At 56.4% G+C, this 21,470-nt stretch overlaps 1 protein-coding gene across 4 annotated transcripts in view; it reads right to left on the bottom strand.

Moving 5' to 3' along the window:
* Positions 1-21,470, bottom strand: part of ARNT2 (aryl hydrocarbon receptor nuclear translocator 2) — a 172,190-nt gene that overhangs the window by 67,228 nt on the left and 83,492 nt on the right. For all 4 annotated transcript variants that reach the window (XM_012752049.3, XM_012752028.2, XM_012752035.2 and 1 more), the window contains exon 6: positions 5,412-5,514. In XM_012752049.3, coding sequence (XP_012607503.2) covers positions 5,412-5,514 — 103 coding nt within the window. The remainder of the gene's footprint in view (positions 1-5,411; positions 5,515-21,470) is intronic.

The following is a 21,470-nucleotide window of genomic DNA, read 5'->3' as shown; positions in this document are numbered from 1 at the left end:
GAAAAAATTATTTCAACAGCCTCCTAACTTGCACCCTGCTCTTCCCCGCAGGTCACTCTCCACACAGCACTGGAGCAACTTATTTTCAAAAAAAGAAAAGCAAAGGAAGAAAAAAAAGAAAAAATGTCACTCAGAACATGTAACTGATGGTCTTGCTGCCAGCTTGCCCTGTCGCTGAGCAGGGTGGGGATAGGTAGTCTGGGGGACCCAATCCTCCATCCGTACAGCCTGCAGTCTGAGGAACCCAATCCTCTGTCCATGCAGCCTGCAGTCTGAGGAACCCAATCCTGCAACCGTGCAACCTGCAGTCTGAGGAACCCAACCCTGCATCCGTGCAGCCTGCAGTCTGAGGAACCCAACCCTGCATCCGTGCAGCCTGCAGTCTGAGGAACCCAATCCTCTGTCCGTGCAGCCTGCAGTCTGAGGAACCCAATCCTGCAACTGTGCAGCCTGCAGTCTGAGGAACCCAACCATGCATCCGTGCAGCCTGCAGTCTGAGGAACCCAACCATGCATCCGTGCAGCCTGCAGTGTGAGGAACCCAACCCTGCATCCGTGCAGCCTGCAGTGTGAGGAACCCAACCCTCTGTCCGTGCAGCCTGCAGTGTGAGGAACCCAACCCTGCATCCGTGCAGCCTGCAGTCTGAGGAACCCAACCCTGCATCCGTGCAGCCTGCAGTCTGAGGAACCCAACCCTGCATCCGTGCAGCCTGCAGTCTGAGGAACCCAACCCTGCATCCGTGCAGCCTGCAGTCTGAGGAACCCAACCCTGCATCCGTGCAGCCTGCAGTCTGAGGAACCCAACCCTGCATCCGTGCAGCCTGCAGTCTGAGGAACCCAACCCTGCATCCGTGCAGCCTGCAGTCTGAGGAACCCAACCCTGCATCCGTGCAGCCTGCAGTGTGAGGAACCCAACCCTGCATCCGTGCAGCCTGCAGTCTGAGGAACCCAACCCTGCATCCGTGCAGCCTGCAGTCTGAGGAACCCAACCCTGCATCCGTGCAGCCTGCAGTCTGAGGAACCCAATCCTCTGTCCGTGCAGCCTGCAGTCTGAGGAACCCAATCCTGCAACTGTGCAGCCTGCAGTCTGAGGAACCCAACCATGCATCCGTGCAGCCTGCAGTCTGAGGAACCCAACCATGCATCCGTGCAGCCTGCAGTCTGAGGAACCCAACCCTGCATCCGTGCAGCCTGCAGTCTGAGGAACCCAACCCTCTGTCCGTGCAGCCTGCAGTGTGAGGAACCCAACCCTGCATCCGTGCAGCCTGCAGTCTGAGGAACCCAACCCTGCATCCGTGCAGCCTGCAGTCTGAGGAACCCAACCCTGCATCCGTGCAGCCTGCAGTCTGAGGAACCCAACCCTGCATCCGTGCAGCCTGCAGTGTGAGGAACCCAACCCTGCATCCGTGCAGCCTGCAGTCTGAGGAACCCAACCCTGCATCCGTGCAGCCTGCAGTGTGAGGAACCCAACCCTGCATCCGTGCAGCCTGCAGTCTGAGGAACCCAACCCTGCATCCGTGCAGCCTGCAGTCTGAGGAACCCAATCCTCTGTCCATGCAGCCTTCAGTCTGAGGAACCCAACCGTGCAGCCTGCAGTCTGAGGAACCCAACCCTGCATCCGTGCAGCCTGCAGTCTGAGGAACCCAACCCTGCATCCGTGCAGCCTGCAGTGTGAGGAACCCAACCCTGCAACTGTGCAGCCTGCAGTCTGAGGAACCCAACCCTGCATCCGTGCAGCCTGCAGTGTGAGGAACCCAACCCTGCATCCGTGCAGCCTGCAGTCTGAGGAATCCAACCCTGCATCCATGCAGCCTGCAGTCTGAGGAACCCAATCCTCTGTCCATGCAGCCTTCAGTCTGAGGAACCCAACCCTGCAACCGTGCAGCCTGCAGTCTGAGGAACCCAACCCTGCATCCGTGCAGCCTGCAGTCTGAGGAACCCAATCCTCTGTCCGTGCAGCCTGCAGTCTGAGGAACCCAACCCTGCATCCGTGCAGCCTGCAGTGTGAGGAACCCAACCCTGCATCCGTGCAGCCTGCAGTCTGAGGAACCCAACCCTGCATCCGTGCAGCCTGCAGTCTGAGGAACCCAACCCTGCATCCGTGCAGCCTGCAGTGTGAGGAACCCAACCCTGCATCCGTGCAGCCTGCAGTCTGAGGAACCCAATCCTCTGTCCGTGCAGCCTGCAGTGTGAGGAACCCAACCCTGCATCCGTGCAGCCTGCAGTGTGAGGAACCCAACCCTGCATCCGTGCAGCCTGCAGTGTGAGGAACCCAACCCTGCATCCGTGCAGCCTGCAGTCTGAGGAACCCAACCCTGCATCCGTGCAGCCTGCAGTCTGAGGAACCCAATCCTCTGTCCGTGCAGCCTGCAGTCTGAGGAACCCAACCCTGCATCCGTGCAGCCTGCAGTGTGAGGAACCCAACCCTGCATCCGTGCAGCCTGCAGTGTGAGGAACCCAACCCTGCATCCGTGCAGCCTGCAGTGTGAGGAACCCAACCCTGCATCCGTGCAGCCTGCAGTCTGAGGAACCCAACCCTGCATCCGTGCAGCCTGCAGTCTGAGGAACCCAACCCTGCATCCGTGCAGCCTGCAGTCTGAGGAACCCAACCCTGCATCCGTGCAGCCTGCAGTCTGAGGAACCCAACCCTGCATCCGTGCAGCCTTCAGCACCACCCTGAGCCTGAGGCAGGGGGTGGAAGGGGTTTCATCCATGCCTTCTGGAAGAATCCTAGACGCCCAGCCCAGAGAGAGCCGCCCAGAGGAAAGAGCAGCTATGCTCAGACCCCTGCAGGGCCATCTCTCGTGAAAGGGAGCAAAAGGCTTGTGCTGGCTCTGAGGCCCGGCTGGAGTGGGAGAGCCCGGTCTCCCTCAACACAGGCAGCCTCGCTGGTTGCGGGGGATGAACCAGCCTCTAGGCTAAGATTTTGTCTAACAAAGTGCACTTGCTTTAAAAGATTACTCTGAATTAGGGAAATGTGTCCTTATTGCAAAGGATCTGTTGTCTGGAACTTCCTGGTACCAACAGAGACCTGGGCAGCAAGTCACGGTCCCCGGAAAACGATGAGGCGGGAGGGCGGCTGTCCCCCTGCATCTGGCGATCAGTCCCCAGGCATCACGTCCAGGCCTCTGCAGCAGCTTCTGGCAGTGGACCCCTCCTGCCTTCCAGAAGCGTCCCCCGCCCTCTCTTGCACCCCCCCGCCTGCCTTGGCTCCCTTGCTAGTCCTTCCCGCCTCCCCGAGGCAGGCGTGCTGAGGGCCCAGTACTCTGACCCTCCGTTCACACCCTCCTCCCAGGTGAGCTCGCACGTCCCTCCTCTCCAGGCCTTAGATACCGATCCTATCGGCAGTGCCCGAGTCCTGTCTCCAGCCCCAGCCCCTCCCTTGGATTCCAGAATGACACGTCCACCTGACACGTCCACCTGTCTACATGCGTAGTCATCAGATAGGCATCTCGGTATTCACATTCCCCTGACTCCAAACCAGCTCCCCCACAGCCTCTCCCCCTCAGGAAATGGTGACTACATTTCTCCAATCGCCGGCAAAACCTCAGACTTCTCTCTTCCCCCCAGGCCTGGCTCTACCTCTGAGCGCTCAGGCCTGAGCACCCTCCACCACGGCCGCTGTCACTATGTGTCCCACCGGAACTATTGCAACAGCCTCCTCACTCCACCCTCCTTCCCTGGCAGGCTTACTCTCCACAAAACACCAGAGCAATTTTTTAAAAATGTTGTTCAGAACCTATAACTCTTACAATCAAACTCCAGCAACCTCCCATCTCATTCAGAGTGAAAGCGGAAGTCTAGCAAAGTCAGCATGACCTAACACCTGCTGGCCATCTTCACCCTGCGTGCTCCCGCCCCACCTGGACCCACTCAGCCTGCTTTGGAGACAGCGACCCCTCATCATCCCCCGAGCACACCAGTGACATTCCAGCCTCAGGGCCTCGTACCTGCTCTTCCCCCAACTGGTGCTGGACGTTCCCAGACACTCCCTGGCCTCATTCGCCTCCTTCCTTCCCTTCTCTGCTCAGAAGTCACCTTATCAGCGAGGCCTTCCCCTCCCTTCATCCGCGATAGCTGCTACTTCCAACCCCTCTCACAGCTGTTTTGTTTTGCCTCCATGGCGCTTACTCCCACCCGACAGCCCGTACAGTGCTTTGGTCTGTCGTGTGTCCCCCACGGAAATGAAGTTCTATGCGGGCAGGGACCTTGTCTGACCTGGCACCCACCACCCAGAACCTTGAACAGCACCCTGCACGGCGGGCCCTCGACTCAAGTTCGTTGAGCAACTGAGTAACTGAACACATGAATGTGCCAGCGGTGTCACCTCCTGCCATTGCCTCGTGAACTCCACGGCCCAGACCGACTCTACTCTTACCCCGCACGGCCCACCTTGCAGCTAATGCCATCCGTCCTTCTGGGCCACAGGGTTGAAACCACAAGGGTGCTGAACTGGATTAGACGGTCCAAGATCCTGGCTCTCTCTTCTTTGAGGACACAGCTAACCTCCCCTGATGACTCCAAAGTTCAGTCCCTCCTGCATTTCTTCAACAGCGATGTATAAACCAAGTACATGTAGAGCACTGTGCGAGATGTCAGGGAGGCTCAGAGATGGAAATCAAAGCCCCCATCCTCGGGGTGTTATAACTTACTCATGCAGCCAAGACATTGACACTCAAAATATCAATCAACGGCTGGGTGCAGTGGCTCAAACCTATAGTCCCAGCACTCTGGGCGGCCTAGATGGCAGGATTGCTTGAGCTCAGGAATTCGAGATCAGGCTGAGCAAAAGTGAGACCTCAGTTCTACTAAAAATAGAAAATATTAGCTGGGCTTCGTGGTGTGTGCCTGTAGTCCCAGCTACTCTGGAGGCTAAGGCAGGAGGCTCACTTGAGCCTTGGAGTTTGAGGTTGCTAAGAAAGAGCTAAGCTGAGGCCAATTCACTCCAGCCTAGGGTACAGAGAGAGACTCTGTTTCAAAAAAAAAAATCAATCAGCAACACAACAGTTAGAGACCAATTAAAAATGTGTGAGTTTTCATAGGAAATGTAAGAATAAGTGTAAAATCAGTCGGTCTTAATGTAAAGCGTGGTGAGAACTGTGTAACTTTCAAGAGGCTGGGCTGGAGAAGGGCCTGGAGAACAGGCAGAGTCCAGATAGACGGTGGACAAGCCAGTACAGACCTCAGATGGGCAGAAAAGGGCGGGAAGGCAGACACTGTGGGACAGGAGGAAGAGGATGGAGTCCTGCCCAGACCATGGAGCCTGAATATTCACAGGCCGAGGTCAAGAAGATGAGATCACTGGAGGGAAACCGAGTCGGCACGTGTGACCACAGCAGGCAGGCAAGGCTCTTACTGGGGACGGCAGGGAGCAAGCCACACAGTGCCGCCCCCACAGTCGCCCGGACAGACCTCATCCTGCAGATGAAGGAGCGCCGGGAGCCCATGCACATCCTCATGGAAGACTGCTGCCCTTCCTTCTTCACCGTCCCCGTCTTCAGGTCCAAGATGCGGCCTAAGGGACAGAGAAGGACATTCCTGTGAGCTTCCGCCTTGGACAGGGACATGCACAAGGGGGTAGGGGAGAGCTCTCTCCAGGTGCGCTGCCACGTGAGGACAAGCGGGGCTGTGCGGACTGTGTATTTCTTGGAATTCCCAGCATCCTTTGGCAGGAAACTTCCTGAGTGATGAGACACACAGTCCACAACGGCTTGTTTTCTACCAGTGCAAGCTGCACTTGCCGGCTCTGCTTTGTGGGGCTCCAGCACCTCCAGTTGCTCCAATTTAGCCTTCTCCCCTGCCACTCTGTGTAAACGGCACCTGGCAAGGTCACTGACAACCTCGCTGGTCTAAATCTAAATTCCTTTACTCTGTCCGACTGCTTTGCTGAGCAGTACGCACCTCCACAGTGCCGGCTCCCAAACGTCTCCCCCTCTGGCTCCCACAGCACCCGATCCTCCCTTCTGGGCCCCTTCCTGCCCAAGGCTCGTCCTCAGCCATCTTCTCTCCTCGTTCTACACACCCCTGCATGACTCTGTCCAGGCCAAGGCTCTGACGGTCGCCTCATGCCAATGACCCTGCGCCTACACCTCCAGCACCAGCCCCATCGGTCAGCCCCAGGCCACGCCACCACGGCAGACTGTGCACCCAAAGGCAGCTTCACCCCCATCTCCCAAAACCCTCCCCAAACACCAGTGAGAGCATTGCCGTCCACACAGAATCTAAGTCGGGAGTCCAGACGTCACCCCCGAGTCCCTCCTCTTCCTCACCATCTGCACATGTCCCTGTCCCTCCACCTCCCACCTTGCCCCCTTCTCAGAGGAACAAGTGCCAGAGCTCAGCACATCCCCCTCCCCAGTGGGGCTGTGTGCCCTCAACAAACCTCTTCCCACCCACCTGCCTGTAACTTCTCCCCTCCCTACTGCCCACTTCCTGCGGCATTAAACCCCTTTCATCTGAGGGGAAACAAACCAAAGGTCTTCTCTGGCCCTGGAGCTCCTGCCCCTCTCTCCACCTGCAGCCAGGCGGTTACGTCCACACCCCTGCCTCCCCTGCACGGCTCAGCCACCAGAGCCTGCCTCGCTCACCATGGAGCCCCGGCCACTGCTCTGGCCTGGGCCACGGGGGCTCTCTGTTGCCATATCCGATTAACACTCTTCAGCCCCCGCCCCACCCCCAGTCCCTCTGTCTGGGAACACTCTTGCCCTGTGACACCACTGTCTCCGGCCTGTCCTTTGCAGCTTTTCAGCCACAGTGAGCCCCTCCTTCTCAGCCCAACCCCCACGCCCAGTTGGCATCCCCAGGGCGGGGCCTTGGCCCTTGTCTCTCTTGTTGTCCCCCAGGGACCCTCGGTGACTCTTTCGACTCCACCGTGCCCTCTCTGTGTGCTGAAGAGATCAAGATGTCCGTCTCAGGCTGACAAAGTCTCTCTCTTTTGCCCAAAACTCTTAGCTCCTCTGAGTCCCCTGCCTGACGAGGCCTGACCTTGGGCTTTCCTCTCTGTCCTCTCAGAATCCAGTTCGGGCAAGAATCCTGTTGAGTCAGTTTGGCGAAGCCCCCATCCTTGGAATCTGACCACCGTGGTATCTGCCACCCCGGCTGCTGCCAGCAAGAACTCTGTCCGGCACGTCCAGCAAGACTCCACCTCACCCCAGGCTCCCTCAGCACACATCCACCCGCCGGCCCCACCCTGCCGCTCGGCTACACACCTCCGCTTGCTGGAGTCGAGCTGGGTCCACTCTCTGCCCTCTGCAGGGCCCTGTCGCAGAGCACGCCCCCCCCAGGCTCCCTGTGGCAAAGTCTGCATCACCGCCTGCGACAAGCGTCAGGAACCATCTCTTCCCCGACATGCTCACACCTCTCACGGGAGCTCCCGTGCGCCCACCTGTTTCCCGGCACCTCACTGCCGTCTCACGTTCCACAGATCCAGAAACGGATCTGTCCTGTCTCAAAAACGGCCCTTTCTCCGTAGTTCTCTGTCTTTGCCATTGGTGCCACCGCTCCTCAGACCCACGCTCCACTGCCCAGCTAAAGCCTCCCGCACCTCCTGTGCAACCCTGGGCAGGTCACCTAACACCTCTGTGCTTCGGCTCCCTCATCTGTGAAGATAATAACAGTACTTCTCTCCAGTGGCTTTTTGTGACCATGAGATGCATTAACATTATTAACACAAAGTAACCAACACTGTAATTGACTCACAAAAAGTGCTCTATAAATGCTTGTTAAATAAAGAATAGGAAAAACTCACTCCAGCGTCTGATCAGCCACCCATACCTGGCAATTCTGTCTCCCACAATCCCTTGGCCTGTGCACTTCCTCCAGCCGCGTCCCTGCCGCCCTAGATCCGTCCTCACGGCACTTCCTCGTGGACGGCGGCAACGGGGCACCATCCCTTCTGCGGTCCCGCCCCCTTCAATGCATCCTCTGCAACACTATCACCATCGGGATTCCTTACTTAGAACACAAAAACGATCATGGCTCTGTCGCCCATGTGAGCCCAGGCACAGGGCCTCGCTGGTCCGTGGTATCTCCTTCTCAAGAACGAAGAGAGGACTTTGCCTTCAGGATTGCTGTGACATAGCACCCGGGAGACTGACTCGCACACGGGAGGCGGGCAGGAGCGTGAGCGTCGGCAGACTCGGCACAGAGGCCCGTGAAGCACTCCTCCTCGAGAACCTTTCACACTCTCCACCCTTGGTGGCTAGTGACATCCGAGTGCACGGCCCAGCACAAAACGCCTCCAAGGTCCGGCCTGCTCACCCCACGCCTCCCCGCCACGCGCCAGGCCTGGCCAGCCGAGAGGACCGACTCACCACTCCCACTGCACTGCTCTCCCCTGCTCATCTCTGGGCCTTCCCTCGGCTGACTCTGCCCTGAGCAACCCTCCCTTTGCCTGACTCCTGCTTTTGTCACAACTTCACCAAGGTGTCCCCTTGGCCATCAGCTAACACACATTTACTCAGCGCATACAATACTCGAGGCACTGAGCTAAGCACAAAGAATTAAACAGGCAAAGGCCATCACATCCCAGTGGGAGAGAGGGATCACTAGACTACACTAGACCAGATCTGAGACAAGCCTTAAGAACAAAGCCAAGGAGGAGTGAGAGAATGACCAGAGACTCACCCCTCTGTGGTCCACAGGGTTTCAAACAGGTTTCTACCATTTGGGATCACAAAGGTCTTGAAGAAGACACCCTCCCCAAGCCTGCATCCCCCTGCTCCAAACCGGGGAGTGAAAGTGCGTGCAAGACAGGGCGGTGGCCTGCCTGGACACAGGGCCCCATCGTGCTGCGCCTTCCAGGGCCAGCCCTGTCGCTCTGAACTAGGCGCCTGTGGCCTCGGACCTCGCCTGGTCAGCTCTCTTCTCTGTGCCAGCTGCAGCCACTCGGCCTGGGCAGCCTTCGCCCAAGGCCATGCTCGCCACGCTGCGCATCCCTAAGCAGGACGTGCAGACCAGAACCCAGCTCCGCGGAGAGGCCGGCTCAGTGCGCCGGGAGCTCTGGCAGGGCTGGTGCCGTCTGTGCCCCAGGTTTGACACCTGCCTGTCTCCCTCACAGACGGCATCTTTTTACAGCCGTGTTAGTGTAAATTGTCGCTTGCTTCATCATCCGCCACATGGCAAATGGTTTCAGCTGTGAAGCAGGCCAGCACAAGGGTCTGTCAGATTCCAAAGTGTGCTCTGAAAATAAATCACAGCTGCGAAGCACATGGGTGGTGGAACATGAGGAAATGAAAAAACACATTTCCATGATCTGCTGCCACGACCCCGAGAGACAACTGCTGCGGCGTTTATTTCTCCGCGTGCGTCTCCGGTTTCCGTGGGCACAGGAGCCCCTTTCCTGGCTCCTCTGGGAGGAACACACGCCTGCCTTCTGTGTGTCAACTGGATTTTTGACAAATGTCACAGCAGTTGAGATGTGTGAAGGCAAGAGGCTGGCCCCCGGCACTGGGCAACGAACCCCGCCGTCATGGAAAGCGGGTGGGTCTCAGCCCGCAGAGCTGCTGTGGGCTTGCTCGCTCTGGCGCTCCCGGGAGAGAAGCGAGCACGGAGACCTCACTGCTGTTCGTGTTGCCCCTGGTCCAACCTCTGCCCAGAGCCCCGGCAGCCTGGGCTCTGCTCAGCACCAGGGCTCTGACTCTCAGCGCCAGCTCCCAGCAGACGCCCACAGCGCAGTCCACCCCGGCCAAGGCCGACCCCCACCCCAAGCTCACCCACTGGGTGGAAAAGACGCATTCTCCTACAGCCGTCTCTGGGCTGGGCCCACCACGAGTCCATCCTGCTCTCCCTGGCCAGCGCCTAAGCTACCAGCCATTCTGCCACCTTGCTCTGCGGACTTTTCACCCGACTGAAGCCCCTGCTCCCCTCCTCCTAGTCTCCCCCAGGGTGCCCTCCAGAATGCTCACTCTGAAATAAGCCGACTCCTACATCCCAGCTCCTTACAGAAACCCCTCCACTCAACCCCTGCCTCTACAGAAGCCAGCCTGCCCTCCTGCTTCCTGGCAGCACACTCACTGAGGTGAGGAGGCGCATGCTGCCACGTCCCACATGCGTGGGGTCGGGCTAGGCCTGCTACCTCCCTAGGCCCCAGAGCCCTCCCGAACCTGCACTGGCTGCTCTCTGTAACCCCCTGCTCCTGCCAAACTCACGACATCCTTGCTCACCTGCCACCCCTCCTTGTTCCTGCAGTCTTCCCAGCTGTGGGTCACTCCTCTTCCTTTGTTTTGGACATAAGCACAGCACCGCAGTCTCTCGTCACCCCAGGACCTGCTCTCATCCTACATGGTTTCAGTGCCCCTGTGGAAGGCCCACCTGCACCTAACATCCCCCTCTCCGGCTCCCCCTCCTTGATTCGGCCATGCTCTTCCCCCCAGGGCAGCCCCCGCTGCACCTGGGAACTTGCAGTCAGGTCACCTACGACTGCTCCCTTTGGAATTTTACACTGGAACAGCCCCGCCGGATCACAACTTTCTAACAGAGGACCGCCCTGTTCTTTGAATTCAGGGAGAATCTAGTGCCTGAATCCTAGACATCCTATCAGTGTCCGCCTTTCAGCACAGAGTGACGAGTTTCTCTCTGAGGCTTTGGGACCGGGTCGCTAGAGCACCGGGATCCAGTTGCACAACGGGCACTTTGTCAAGGAAGTCCCGGAAAACTTCCAACATCGCCAGAAGCTGTGGAAGCAGATATCCTTCTGGGCTGGATGTACAAAAGAGAACCATTAGCGAGCTAATGAATTAGTAAGTATGCTACTTTAAATGAAAAACGGTGGCAGGGATCCCAGAAGCCACTCCTCTATACACCCGAGGAGGGAGCTGGAACAGGTCACTCAATTTCTCTGCCTCTCCATTCCCTCAACTGGAAAATGGGATCAGACGTTCCCACTTTGGAGAGTTATGTGAACATACGAAAGCTTTCATGTTAGAGGCCAATGAACCCCCTTAGAGAATTAGAGTACGAGTGACTGGCAGGCTCCTGGCCTGGAGAGCCACATGCGGGGAGGGCCTCAAGTCTAGGGCCTGCCCAGCCCTGCCTCGGTCTCCAGGGAGGGGGACATCCAGGTCACCAGGAATGATGCACAGAGCACTGCCTCGGGCTGAACTTGATCTGCTGATTTTTCTCCTTAATGTGCTTTTTGTTTCTATTCTAAAACTAACACAGTCTTTTAAGAAAAATCATACACACATATACTCTCTCAAAAAGTAAAAATCCCAGATAATCTTCCCCAGAGAAAAACACCGTTAACATTTAGTGTAGTTCCTGTCGGTCTTTTTCTATGAATGCCTGCTCTCTATTTTAATTAACTGAGGTCTCCTGGTATATATTTTTCCACTTCACGTCACTTAGCATAAACTCATAGGGATTCACAAACCTCACTGTAAAGGCTCTTTTCATGTTATTTTGAGTAGATAATTTACTGCTAGACTTTTAAGTTGTTCCCAGGTTTCCATATGGCAGACGGTGCTGTGGTGAACATCTAGGTACAAAAAAAATCCAAACCATCGTAGGATGGATTCCTCAACATGGAATTACCGCATCAAATACAGAGAATATTTTTTAAGGCTGTTAATACCAACAACTTAGTAAACTTCCAAAGCTCATAGATAACTTTACCGTCCACACATGAAACGAGAATAATTATTTTCACCCACTCCACCTCAGCGTTTTAAACTCTATTTTCCTAAGACAGTTGAAAAGCATAAAATGCTTTATAACTGGGGCCAGGAGACTACTGCCTGAAGTTCCTGGCCCACCTGGCCCACCACTTGTTCTTGTAAATAAAGTTTTATTGGGAAACTGCCATGTCCATTCATTTATCATCCATGGCCACTTTCAATACGACAATGGCAGAGCTGAGTATTTGTGACTGAGACCCTACCGCCAACAATGCCTAAAACATTTACTATCTGGCCCTTTACAAAGAAAGTACCTGCTGACTCTTGCTTCAGAAGAACGATCGTAAAGACTCCAAAACAGAGCACCTTTTTCCAGGGCCGAGGGCCCTCCTATAATCGTTTTCAGTAAGCTGAATTTTAAGTGTTATTTTGGTCGGTAGTAACTTTTTTGAAAAGAAGGATCAGAAGTTATTCTTGGATGAGAACACAAAAGAAGGTTTTGTGCACATAAAAATGCTCCCCGGGCTACAGGGAGGAATACAAATATAAATCAGAACTGTTTCACCAAAAGAATCCTTAAGAAAACTGAAAACATCTTATCTTGGTTAAGAAAAAGGAGGAAAACTAAGAAAGCCAGGGAGGAAAACAAGAGAAAAGGATTAGGAACAAAAGCAAAGCAAAGAGACGGCCCCGGGATGCGCGGCATCTGATGTGGTTCCAGGGCCGCGTGGCGCAGGGCCGCCGTCCCGGCGACAACGTGTTCTCGTTCCCAAAGGGCTGGCCCCGGAACCGGGACAGCTGTGCACACAGGAAAAACCACCGCCTGGGGACGGGAACCCACGCCGTGTGAACACGCCCTGGAGCCCCGAGCTGCGCCCCGGCGTCCCGCTGCCTGGGGCCGCGTTTTCCTCAGATTCCGCCATTTTAGCCGGTGTTCCAAAACGGCCGAGGGCACGGACACATCAGCCCACAGGGCGCAGACAAACCAACTTAATCCCAAACCGGACAAGGGAGCTCCCGATGGGCAGAGCGCAGCGTAGGGGCACCTCTCACGCCATCTCCCATTGCCTTCTCCCCCCCAGGGCAGCTCTCACGTCGCCCTTCATGACAACAGTCGAAACAGGAGCCGCCATCTTCTTACCCAGCTCCCACCTCCCTGGCTACAGTGATTGGTTGGAGGGGATAGGCGCCTCACACACTCTGGGCCAATCACAGCACCTCGCCCGCTCCCTGTCCACAGTGATTGGTCATAAGACTAGCACATGATCCAGCTGGGCCAATCAGAGTTTTCCACAGGCAAAAAAACCCCAAAAAAACGGGACCTTTGCCGCCTTCCCCACTCTCTCCTCTTTTAGGGGATCTGAACGTGGCTCCTTCAGCGGCGGTGATCGAGCTTCATGGAGAATTGGCTCTGAGAGGATGGAACTGACTCCAGCGACGCAGTGAAAATATATAACAGTGAAAAAGCCCCGTCAAGTCTTTAGCACCAGTAAATCGCCCTTTGGGGCCTACCTAACCCGGCCTGGATTCCAGCACCGGCGCTGTCGCTTGCGATGCGACAACCCGGACGGTGCCCTACGCGGCGGAGGGACGGGCGCGAAGTAGTGACGTCCAGGACGGGCCTGGGATGGGAAGTGGGGACAGGATGGGAGGATGGGACGGACAGGACGGGCCTGGGATGGGAAGTGGGGACAGGATGGGACGACGGGACGGGAAGGACGGACAGGACGGGCCTGGGATGGGAGGTGGGGACGGGATGGGACGACAGGACGGGCCTGGGGTGGGAAGCGGGGACAGGATGGGAGGATGGGACGGGAAGGACGGATAGGACGGGCCTGGGATGGGAAGTGGGGACAGGATGGGACGACGGGACGGGAAGGAGGGACAGGACGGGCCCGGGATGGGAGGTGGGGACGGGATGGGACGACAGGACGGGCCTGGGATAGGAAGCGGGGACAGGATGGGACGACGGGACGGGAAGGAGGGACAGGACGGGCCCGGGATGGGAAGCGGGGACAGGATGGGATGACAGGACGGGCCTGGGATGGGAGGTGGGGACGGGATGGGACGACAGGACGGGCCTGGGATGGGAGGTGGGGACGGGATGGGACGACAGGACGGGCCTGGGATGGGAAGCGGGGACAGGATGGGACGGGCCTGGGATGGGAGATGGGGACGGGAAGGACGGACAGGACGGGCCTGGGATGGGAAGCGGGGACAGGATGGGACGACGGGACGGGAAGGATGGACAGGACGGGCCTGGGATGGGAAGCGGGGACAGGATGGGATGACAGGACGGAAAGGACAGACAGGACGGTCCTGGGATGGGAAGCAGGGACAGGATGGGACGACAGGACGGACAGGACAGGCCTGGGATGGGAAGTGGGGACGGGATGGGACGACAGGACGGGCCTGGGATGGGAAGTGGGGACAGGATGGGATGACAGGACGGGCCTGGGATGGGAAGCGGGGACAGGATGGGACGACAGGACAAGAAGGACAGACAGGACGGGCCTGGGATGGGAAGCGGGGACAGGATGGGACGACAGGACGGGAAAGATGGACAGGACAGGCCTGGGATGGGAAGCAGGGATGGGGCTGGAATCGGGGACGGGGCGCTGATTGTACTCGCTGAGCTCTGCCAGGACCAGGAATTCTGAACATCCCCCATGCATTTCAGCGTCTTGTATGATGTGGGTAATGACCCAGGACGTGGGCCACCGTGGCCACATCCCGAGGTGACGCAGGGAGAAGGGACGCAGGAGCCGTCAGCCCAGAGCTGCTGGGGTGCAGTCATCATGAAAATCAGACTTTTAGCAGGTTCAGTTAGGATCCTTGAACACTCTGTGGGCACCCAGGGTGGACACTCCCAACACTGCCCTTCCCGGACCCCTGCCAGGCTGTGTCCTTCCCGGGAGGGGACTGACACCCGGTCCCGCTAAGTCACTCAGCCCAGGTGTCTCCCAGCTGAGCCGTGAGGAGCCGGGGTTTGAAAAGGGGCTGCTGACGGTGGAGCCTGTGCTTTCCATGTTAGAGACTGCTCTGGGAAGCTTGGGAACGACGCCCCAAAGGAGAAAATAAGATCGCACCCACCAAACAAGCAGATGGGCATTGAGGGGGACAGGAGGTCAGCCATCTGCAGGGGACTGTGGCAGGCTGTGGCTGTGTCAGGATCAGAAACCTAGACTGAGAAAATAGGACCTTTCTTTCCTCCCTCCCTCCCTCTCTTTCTTTCTTTCTGGTAATTCCTTCTGTGTGTTTGTTTATTGCTGTTTGGATTCTCCTTTTGATCTAGTAGAGCCCTTTGGGTCATTCCCGCCTGTCTCGGCCATGCCTGCGAGACTCAGTGCAGTGGGTTTGCATCTACCTTTGGGTGGGGTCACTGGATTGGCAGCCACGGTTAGTGACCACACCCACCGGTTTTGCCCCAGACAGTCTGGCTTTTGCCTGTTGTCCTAGCATAGTTGTCAGTGGAGCCTCTTTTCCTTCTCAAAGTGCCCTGATTTGGATGATAGATTATGTGTACTACCTACATGGTCACTCTTTGCAAGTAGCAAAGAGGGAATCAGAGTGAGAAGGGGACCCCACCCCAAGAAGGCTGTGAAACTCAGGTAGCTTTAAGACCAGTTCTCTAAGTGTGAGTTACACTCGAGAAGAGTCAGAAAGCTCCATTCCTCCAAAGAAGTGCTTTCTGAGAGCCCCAGGTGCAGCGGCTGGCTGTCCATCATCCTGCTCTGGCCTGACTGCCCCAAGGCTAACACTGCCCAGGAGCCACACTCACAAGTTCAGCTTGCTGTACTTCTGAAATCAATGCGAAGGTGAAATCACAACATGAAATGCATGAGAAAGTCCTTCTTCTTCCCCTTCTCTCTCTACTCCAGACAGAAAGCCTTTCTCCTTCACACGTTCCTCAGCGAGAAGACACAATTATCTCCTCTGTGTCCCTGCCCTCCCATTTCAAATCTACACCCGGCATTTCCTGGTCATGACAGGCCGTGAGGTTCTCAGGGCGGGGCCCACGTCTTACTCCTCCGGGGATGCCCCGCAGCCCAGGGACTGCTGCTGCCCCACACAGAATGGTGCCCGTGTTAGTTCCTGGTGCCAGGTAGCCAGTGACCGCAAACTCAGCAGCGGAACACAATACCTGTTTAGCAGCTCGCAGTTGCCTGGGCTCTCCGCCCAGGGTCTCCTAAGGACAAAATCAAGGTGTTGGCTGGGCCGGGCTCTTACCTGCAGGCTCTGGAGAAGAATCAGCCTCTGTGCCAGCTGTTGGCAGAGTTCAGTTCCCTGCAGCTGTCGGGCTGCAGTGCCTGCGTCCTGCTGGCTATTGGCTGGGGCCATGCCGGAAGGCCACTCACAGCTGCTAGCTGGTGACCCTCCAGCTTCAAAGCCAGCAATGGCCTATGGAGTCCTTTTTGTGCTTCGAATCTCTCTGACTGATAAAAGTTTCTGCTTGTAAATGGCTTGTCTATTTGGGCCATGCCTACCTGGATACTCTCTGTATTTTAAAGTCAACTGGTGTGAGACTTTAACTACATTAACAAAATCCCTGCACAGCACTACCTAGATTAGTGTTTGATTAAATAACCAGGAGATGGGAACCTCAGGGGCCTTTTGGAATACTCCCCACCATGGTCCCCAACATTACTGCTGCTTAGGCAGACGGCCTACCACCCTTCCTGGACTGCACACACTGCCAACACAGCTGGCCAGGGGTTGAGCCTCTCCATGCACCCAGGCCAGGGGGCCTCACACACACTGGTGTCTAGTAGCTCTGTCCTGAACCACAGGCTTTGCTGTCCTGACTATGTGCTGACCCAACTGCAATTCCTCACACGCTCCCGGGGAGGCCCCATGTGTCTCTCGGCCCCGTTTTCCGAAGGATCCTTGAAGACTTAGGACTAAGGCATCTCTTTAAAGGCAACTCCATCCTGCCTCGATCATTTTCCTTTGCCACTAGAAATCCTGAGCAGCTTCTAGAAGCTCAGCTCCTGGTGGCTCCTCAACAACCAGGAGGCAGCAAACACAGGTCCTCCCTGAGGAAGACCCTTTTCCGGTTCTATACAGGCATCCAGGAGGGGCAAGGCTGTTGACAACCAGTGAGTAGCAGGCTAGGTGTGTCCCATTGGCCAGTTCAGAACTGTTTATCCACTTAAGGACGTTGGCACTTGAGTCGGGAAGGGGTGTTTAAGACAGGCCACGTGGTTTTACAGCAGCTGCAGGCAGCTTCCCACCCGGCTGGAGTTCCCGGCTGTGTTACTCCCTCCCTGCCCTGTGCCGAGCACAGTTCTCCCATGTCACATGGGACGCTCACAACACGAGCTGGGGGTGGGGGAAGGTGCTGGCATGTGGTGCATTCAGACAGGAATGGACTAGAAGAGACAGCCCCAGTTACACTCCTTGACATGGGAGTGAGCCACAGAGTGCTAGACTTTTTTTTTTTTTTTTGAAAACAATATTGTCAAAAAAGGGTGCATGGAAGCTCACAAGCATCTAGAGCTGGGTGGGGAGCAAGAATCTATTATCTGACTCCATTGAACAGAAATTTCAAAGTGAAAGCTACAGTACCAAGCAAAGTGGCTCAATGGTCTGGGGGAAACAACAGACTGCTCCCACCTAAGTATGCAGCCGGCTCGCCCGGGGTCTGGAGGAGACGTCTGCGCAAAGTGCAAGGGCAGCACAGAGCAGACAGGGAGGGCGACAGGAGGGTCAGGGAGAGCTTCCTGCAGGAGGAGGTATCACAGGAGCCCCGGGGGTGCAGGGAGATGGAGCTGTGGGGGAAGGATGCCAGGCCGAGGGCTCAGAGCGAGGGGCGGTAAAGTCCTGTTTGGCTGGAGCTCAGTGGGGCAGGGGCTGCAGAGGTGAGCCGGGCCCTGCCCCAGGGCACAGAGCCCCAGGAAGGCGTGAGCAGAAGCAGACAGCAGAGTCACGCTTGCAAGGCAGTTCAAATGTGGCTCATGGGAGCAGGAAAGCCAGGGGCCTGCGATGTTTAGGGAATGTGCCTCCCACAGTCCCACCCGGCCCTTGCTGCTGGTGGCAGTGAACACTGAATGAGCTTTGCAAAGGCCATGTCAAAACTGTAAATGCAAAACTTCTGCCTCCCCAGAACTGCCTGGGGAGTTCATGTGATTCGCATTTTAAATACAAGAATATCAATAATTGAGCTTTCAGGAGCAAAAACATGTAAGACTAGTTAGCATGCATATCCCATGTTGCCCCTCTCTGACACTCGGGTAAAGAGAGACAACTTAGCTTGGAGCCTGAGTGTCTAGCTATCGGGGGAGAGTGAAACCACCTTTAGAAAATTAACAAAGGGCCGCAGGCGGGAACTGCGGTGTGGAAATCCATCTATAGCCGGACACTGTCCCCTACGTGCTCCCTGCACTTGCTCGCCACTCGGGAGTCACCTGGCTGACGGGCATGAGGATCCTCAGCGTCTTCACCGCTCCCCTGGATAACATCACCCTCCTGACACCTGAGGCTGGTTTCTGAGACGCCTTCCAGGCCCGGTGCAATGGCCCACCCGCCCAGACCCGCCCTGACGCAGGGCCCATACCGAGGACCTGACTCAGCCGGTCCTGTGACCCCCCACCCAACAAATGACTCATCAAAGACAACAATTTCCGCACCCCTGTGGTTCCGCCCCAAACCTGCCAATCGGCAGACCAGACTGCCTGGCCCTTTGCTCCACAAACTAGCTTTAGAGACTCTATCTCCCAAATTCTCGGGGACATGGGTTTGAGAACTTCCTCCCATCCATCTCCTTGCATGGCACCTGTGATTTTAAGCTCTTTCTCTGCTGTACCCCCTGCTGCCTCAGGGCTTCCGCGTGGGCCTGGCTGGGCTGTGGCAAGAGCACCGGTGCCCACAGAGCGTGTGGGAGAAAGAATAGTCCGCACCAGCGACAGCGACAACCACAACAAAGGAAGAAGAAGGCTCCCAGGGCACCGGGTCAGGAGGGGCAGAAGGGACAGAGCCCTGCGACTAACAGGCCCTGCAGAGGCGCAGAAGCTTCTCTGCCAAGCAGTCTGGTCTCCATGTCAGTCCTGTCTCCCCACCCTGCCATCTGGGGAAGGTGCTAATGAGATGCTAACGAGGCTAGCAGCAGGCGGCAGGATGGCACGAGGGCAGCCAGTCCACAGGCAGCTTCGGAGATCACATCTCCTGAGCTGCGAAAGACCAAGCCTGGAGCCTGTGGCACGTCCATGCCAGGGCAGAGAGCTCCAACCAGCGGACAGGCCGGGCCGGCTCTGCCCTTGACAGCCGGGCTCTCCCACTCTCTGGGAAGCCCCAGAACCTCGAGGCTCTCTGCTGCACTCCCATTCCCGGCGTGACCTGGAGTCCCGGGCGCCGCCTGCCGCAGCCGCTGCTCTGCTATTCATTATAAAATCATCACCCCGTGGCCCCCACCCGCCGCCAGCACCTCTTCTGCTGTTTAATCTGTAGACAAAAGTACAAATTCTTCATCCTGTTTAGAATACGCTGAAGTGTGATTTAAAGAAATACATTCCTCTTCGGGTATCATGCTACAAAAATGCCAGAAATGCAAGCCCGAGGGTTTTAACTTTAAGAGTAAATGATTAGCCCTCCTCCAGTGCAGAGAGGCAGTTTTGGTGTACGGCCAGAGACCAGCCCGACAGGGTTCACGGAGGCAATTTCGTGTCCTGCTCCCTCTCCCCCTGCCGCCCCCACTGCCACCTTGCAATCTGCTAATGAAAGCATTTTTTAGAAATACAGAAATAGCAGGAAAAATCTGCATCCTTGCAGAAAAACAGTGGAAGAGGCCTTAACTAGATCAGAGAGATAGTGAAGAATTTCTTCAAAAAGTGCAGCCAGAAAGGGCTGGAAGTGAGTGAGCAGCCAGTGGCTCGAGGCATACAAAGGGGCGGCCTGCCCAGAAAGATGGTAGAAGAGTCCCAAACAAAAGCTCCCGGAACTCTAAGCAGGAGATGGAGAATGGGGAGTCAGGAACGGAGGACGAGTGGCCCAATGTCTGGACACAGAGAGGCTGGGCAGAGCACACACATTGCCCTGACGTAGGCGGCCAACATGCCAAGGGGAGAGGCAGGAAGGCTGTGCAGTGGCGTCCAAGGGGCAGCACTGCAGTCAGAGGAGTGGGCAACGTCCCTGCTAGCTCAGGGGGCTGTGGCCAAAGCTCAGGGCTGCCTCGGCTGCAGGTCCCAGGCAGCTGTACCCCCAATCTAGGAACATTAAGTTTCTAAGAAATACGCACTGAGTGTAACCATCTCAAGACTTAAGAACTCTTAGAAATTTAGGATGGATACTCCAAAACAAACTCCACCTCACTTGCTATGGTTGGAATGTGTCCCCAAAGTCCATGAGCTGGAAACTCAGCACCCAATACAGCAGTGTTGAGCGGTGGGACCTTTAGGGGGGAACTTTAAGAGGCATAATTAATGCCATTATCGCAAGAGTGGGTTTGCATAAAAGTGAACTTGCTCCTTCTCCCTTTCTCACTCTCTCCCCATGGGATGACATGGCGCGAAGGCAAGACACAGGTGCCACGCTCTTGGACTTCCCAGCCTGCAGAACCGTGAGGCAACCAAATTCCCATCCATTGTAAATTGCCCAGTCTGCGGAGTTCTGTCACAGCAGCTTGAGACCGACTGAGACACAGAAAGAAGACAATAATGTTGAAGCTGGAAATCTCAGCCACATCTGAGAAGATCTTTCATAAATAAAATGGGAACAACTGGAGACCAGGAAAGATCACTTCTAGATGAAAAACATGGTTTCGGAATTGAACGCCCAAATGGAAGCACAAACAGTAATACTGCTGAAAACTCAATCAAGGAATTAAAGAAATTGCTACAGTTGGAACGTGTCCCCCAAAGTTCACGAGCTGGAAACTCAACACCCAGTGCAGCAGTGTTGATGGGTGGGAATTTCTGGGAAATTCTCCCAGAAATCACAGGAAAAGCAAAAGGAGGAGCAGGCAACCGTGATAAGCAGAGGGCAAGGTTCCTGGAGAAGACAGTCAAGGACATGCGGGCTGAGCTGGCGGAGGGGCAGAGGACAGGTGCCCACAGGGGTGTCACGGGCACTTCTGCGTCCAACCAACGTGGGCGACAGGGGCCAGGCTGCCCTCCCTTCTGAAACGGTCAAAACACACCACAAAATCTGTAGTGCGGTGGATCTCGAGCACTGGGCATCAGGCGGGTCAAGGACAGCAATGCCTGCGAGATCGGGCAAGGACAAAGCTGGACACCGGCACTGTCTGACCTGGCAGCGCTGGAGGGTTAAGACACTCTGGGCCAACAGAGAGCAGACAGCCCGCGGACAGAGCCGCACAGCAGACGGCCGACGTGCAGAGCGGATTCAGTGGAGAAAGGAGAGTGTTTCCAACAAAGGTTCTGGAGCAGCTGAATATCCATGTCCCCCCACCCCACCCAACCACAACAGGCCCGCTGTGAGGCTCACGTGAGAAATATTTGCAAAGTCATTTCACATGGTACGTAAATATTAGCTCCCTCTCTTCTTGGATTCCAGCCCCCTGTTTCCTTCCCACCAACCGTAACAGTCTTTATGTATAAAAATGCAAGTCAGATCATGGTGACATCCTTTCCGAGGCTGCTTCCTGCACTGTGAGGAAATTCTGAACGCCCAGTGGTCCTCTGTGGCTGTCCCTGGCCTGGCCTTTCCCCTCCTCACAGTCCATGGCCTTCCTCACCGCCCCAGACTCGCCAGTACCTTCCCTGCCACAGGGCCTTTTCACGTGCTAGCCCCGCGCCTCCCCCCACCACCCCACAGACTGCTGATGCCCATTCATTCCTGTCCTTCGGGTCTCAGTCATTTCCTCAGAGACACCTTTCCCCGCCCCACCCTCCCCGCCACC

Source organism: Microcebus murinus, chromosome 7 (assembly GCF_040939455.1).
Source record: "Microcebus murinus isolate Inina chromosome 7, M.murinus_Inina_mat1.0, whole genome shotgun sequence".
NCBI lineage: Eukaryota > Metazoa > Chordata > Mammalia > Primates > Cheirogaleidae > Microcebus > Microcebus murinus.
The sequence above is the reverse complement of the archived record's forward strand: the minus strand, read 5'-3'. Positions and strand labels throughout refer to the sequence as shown.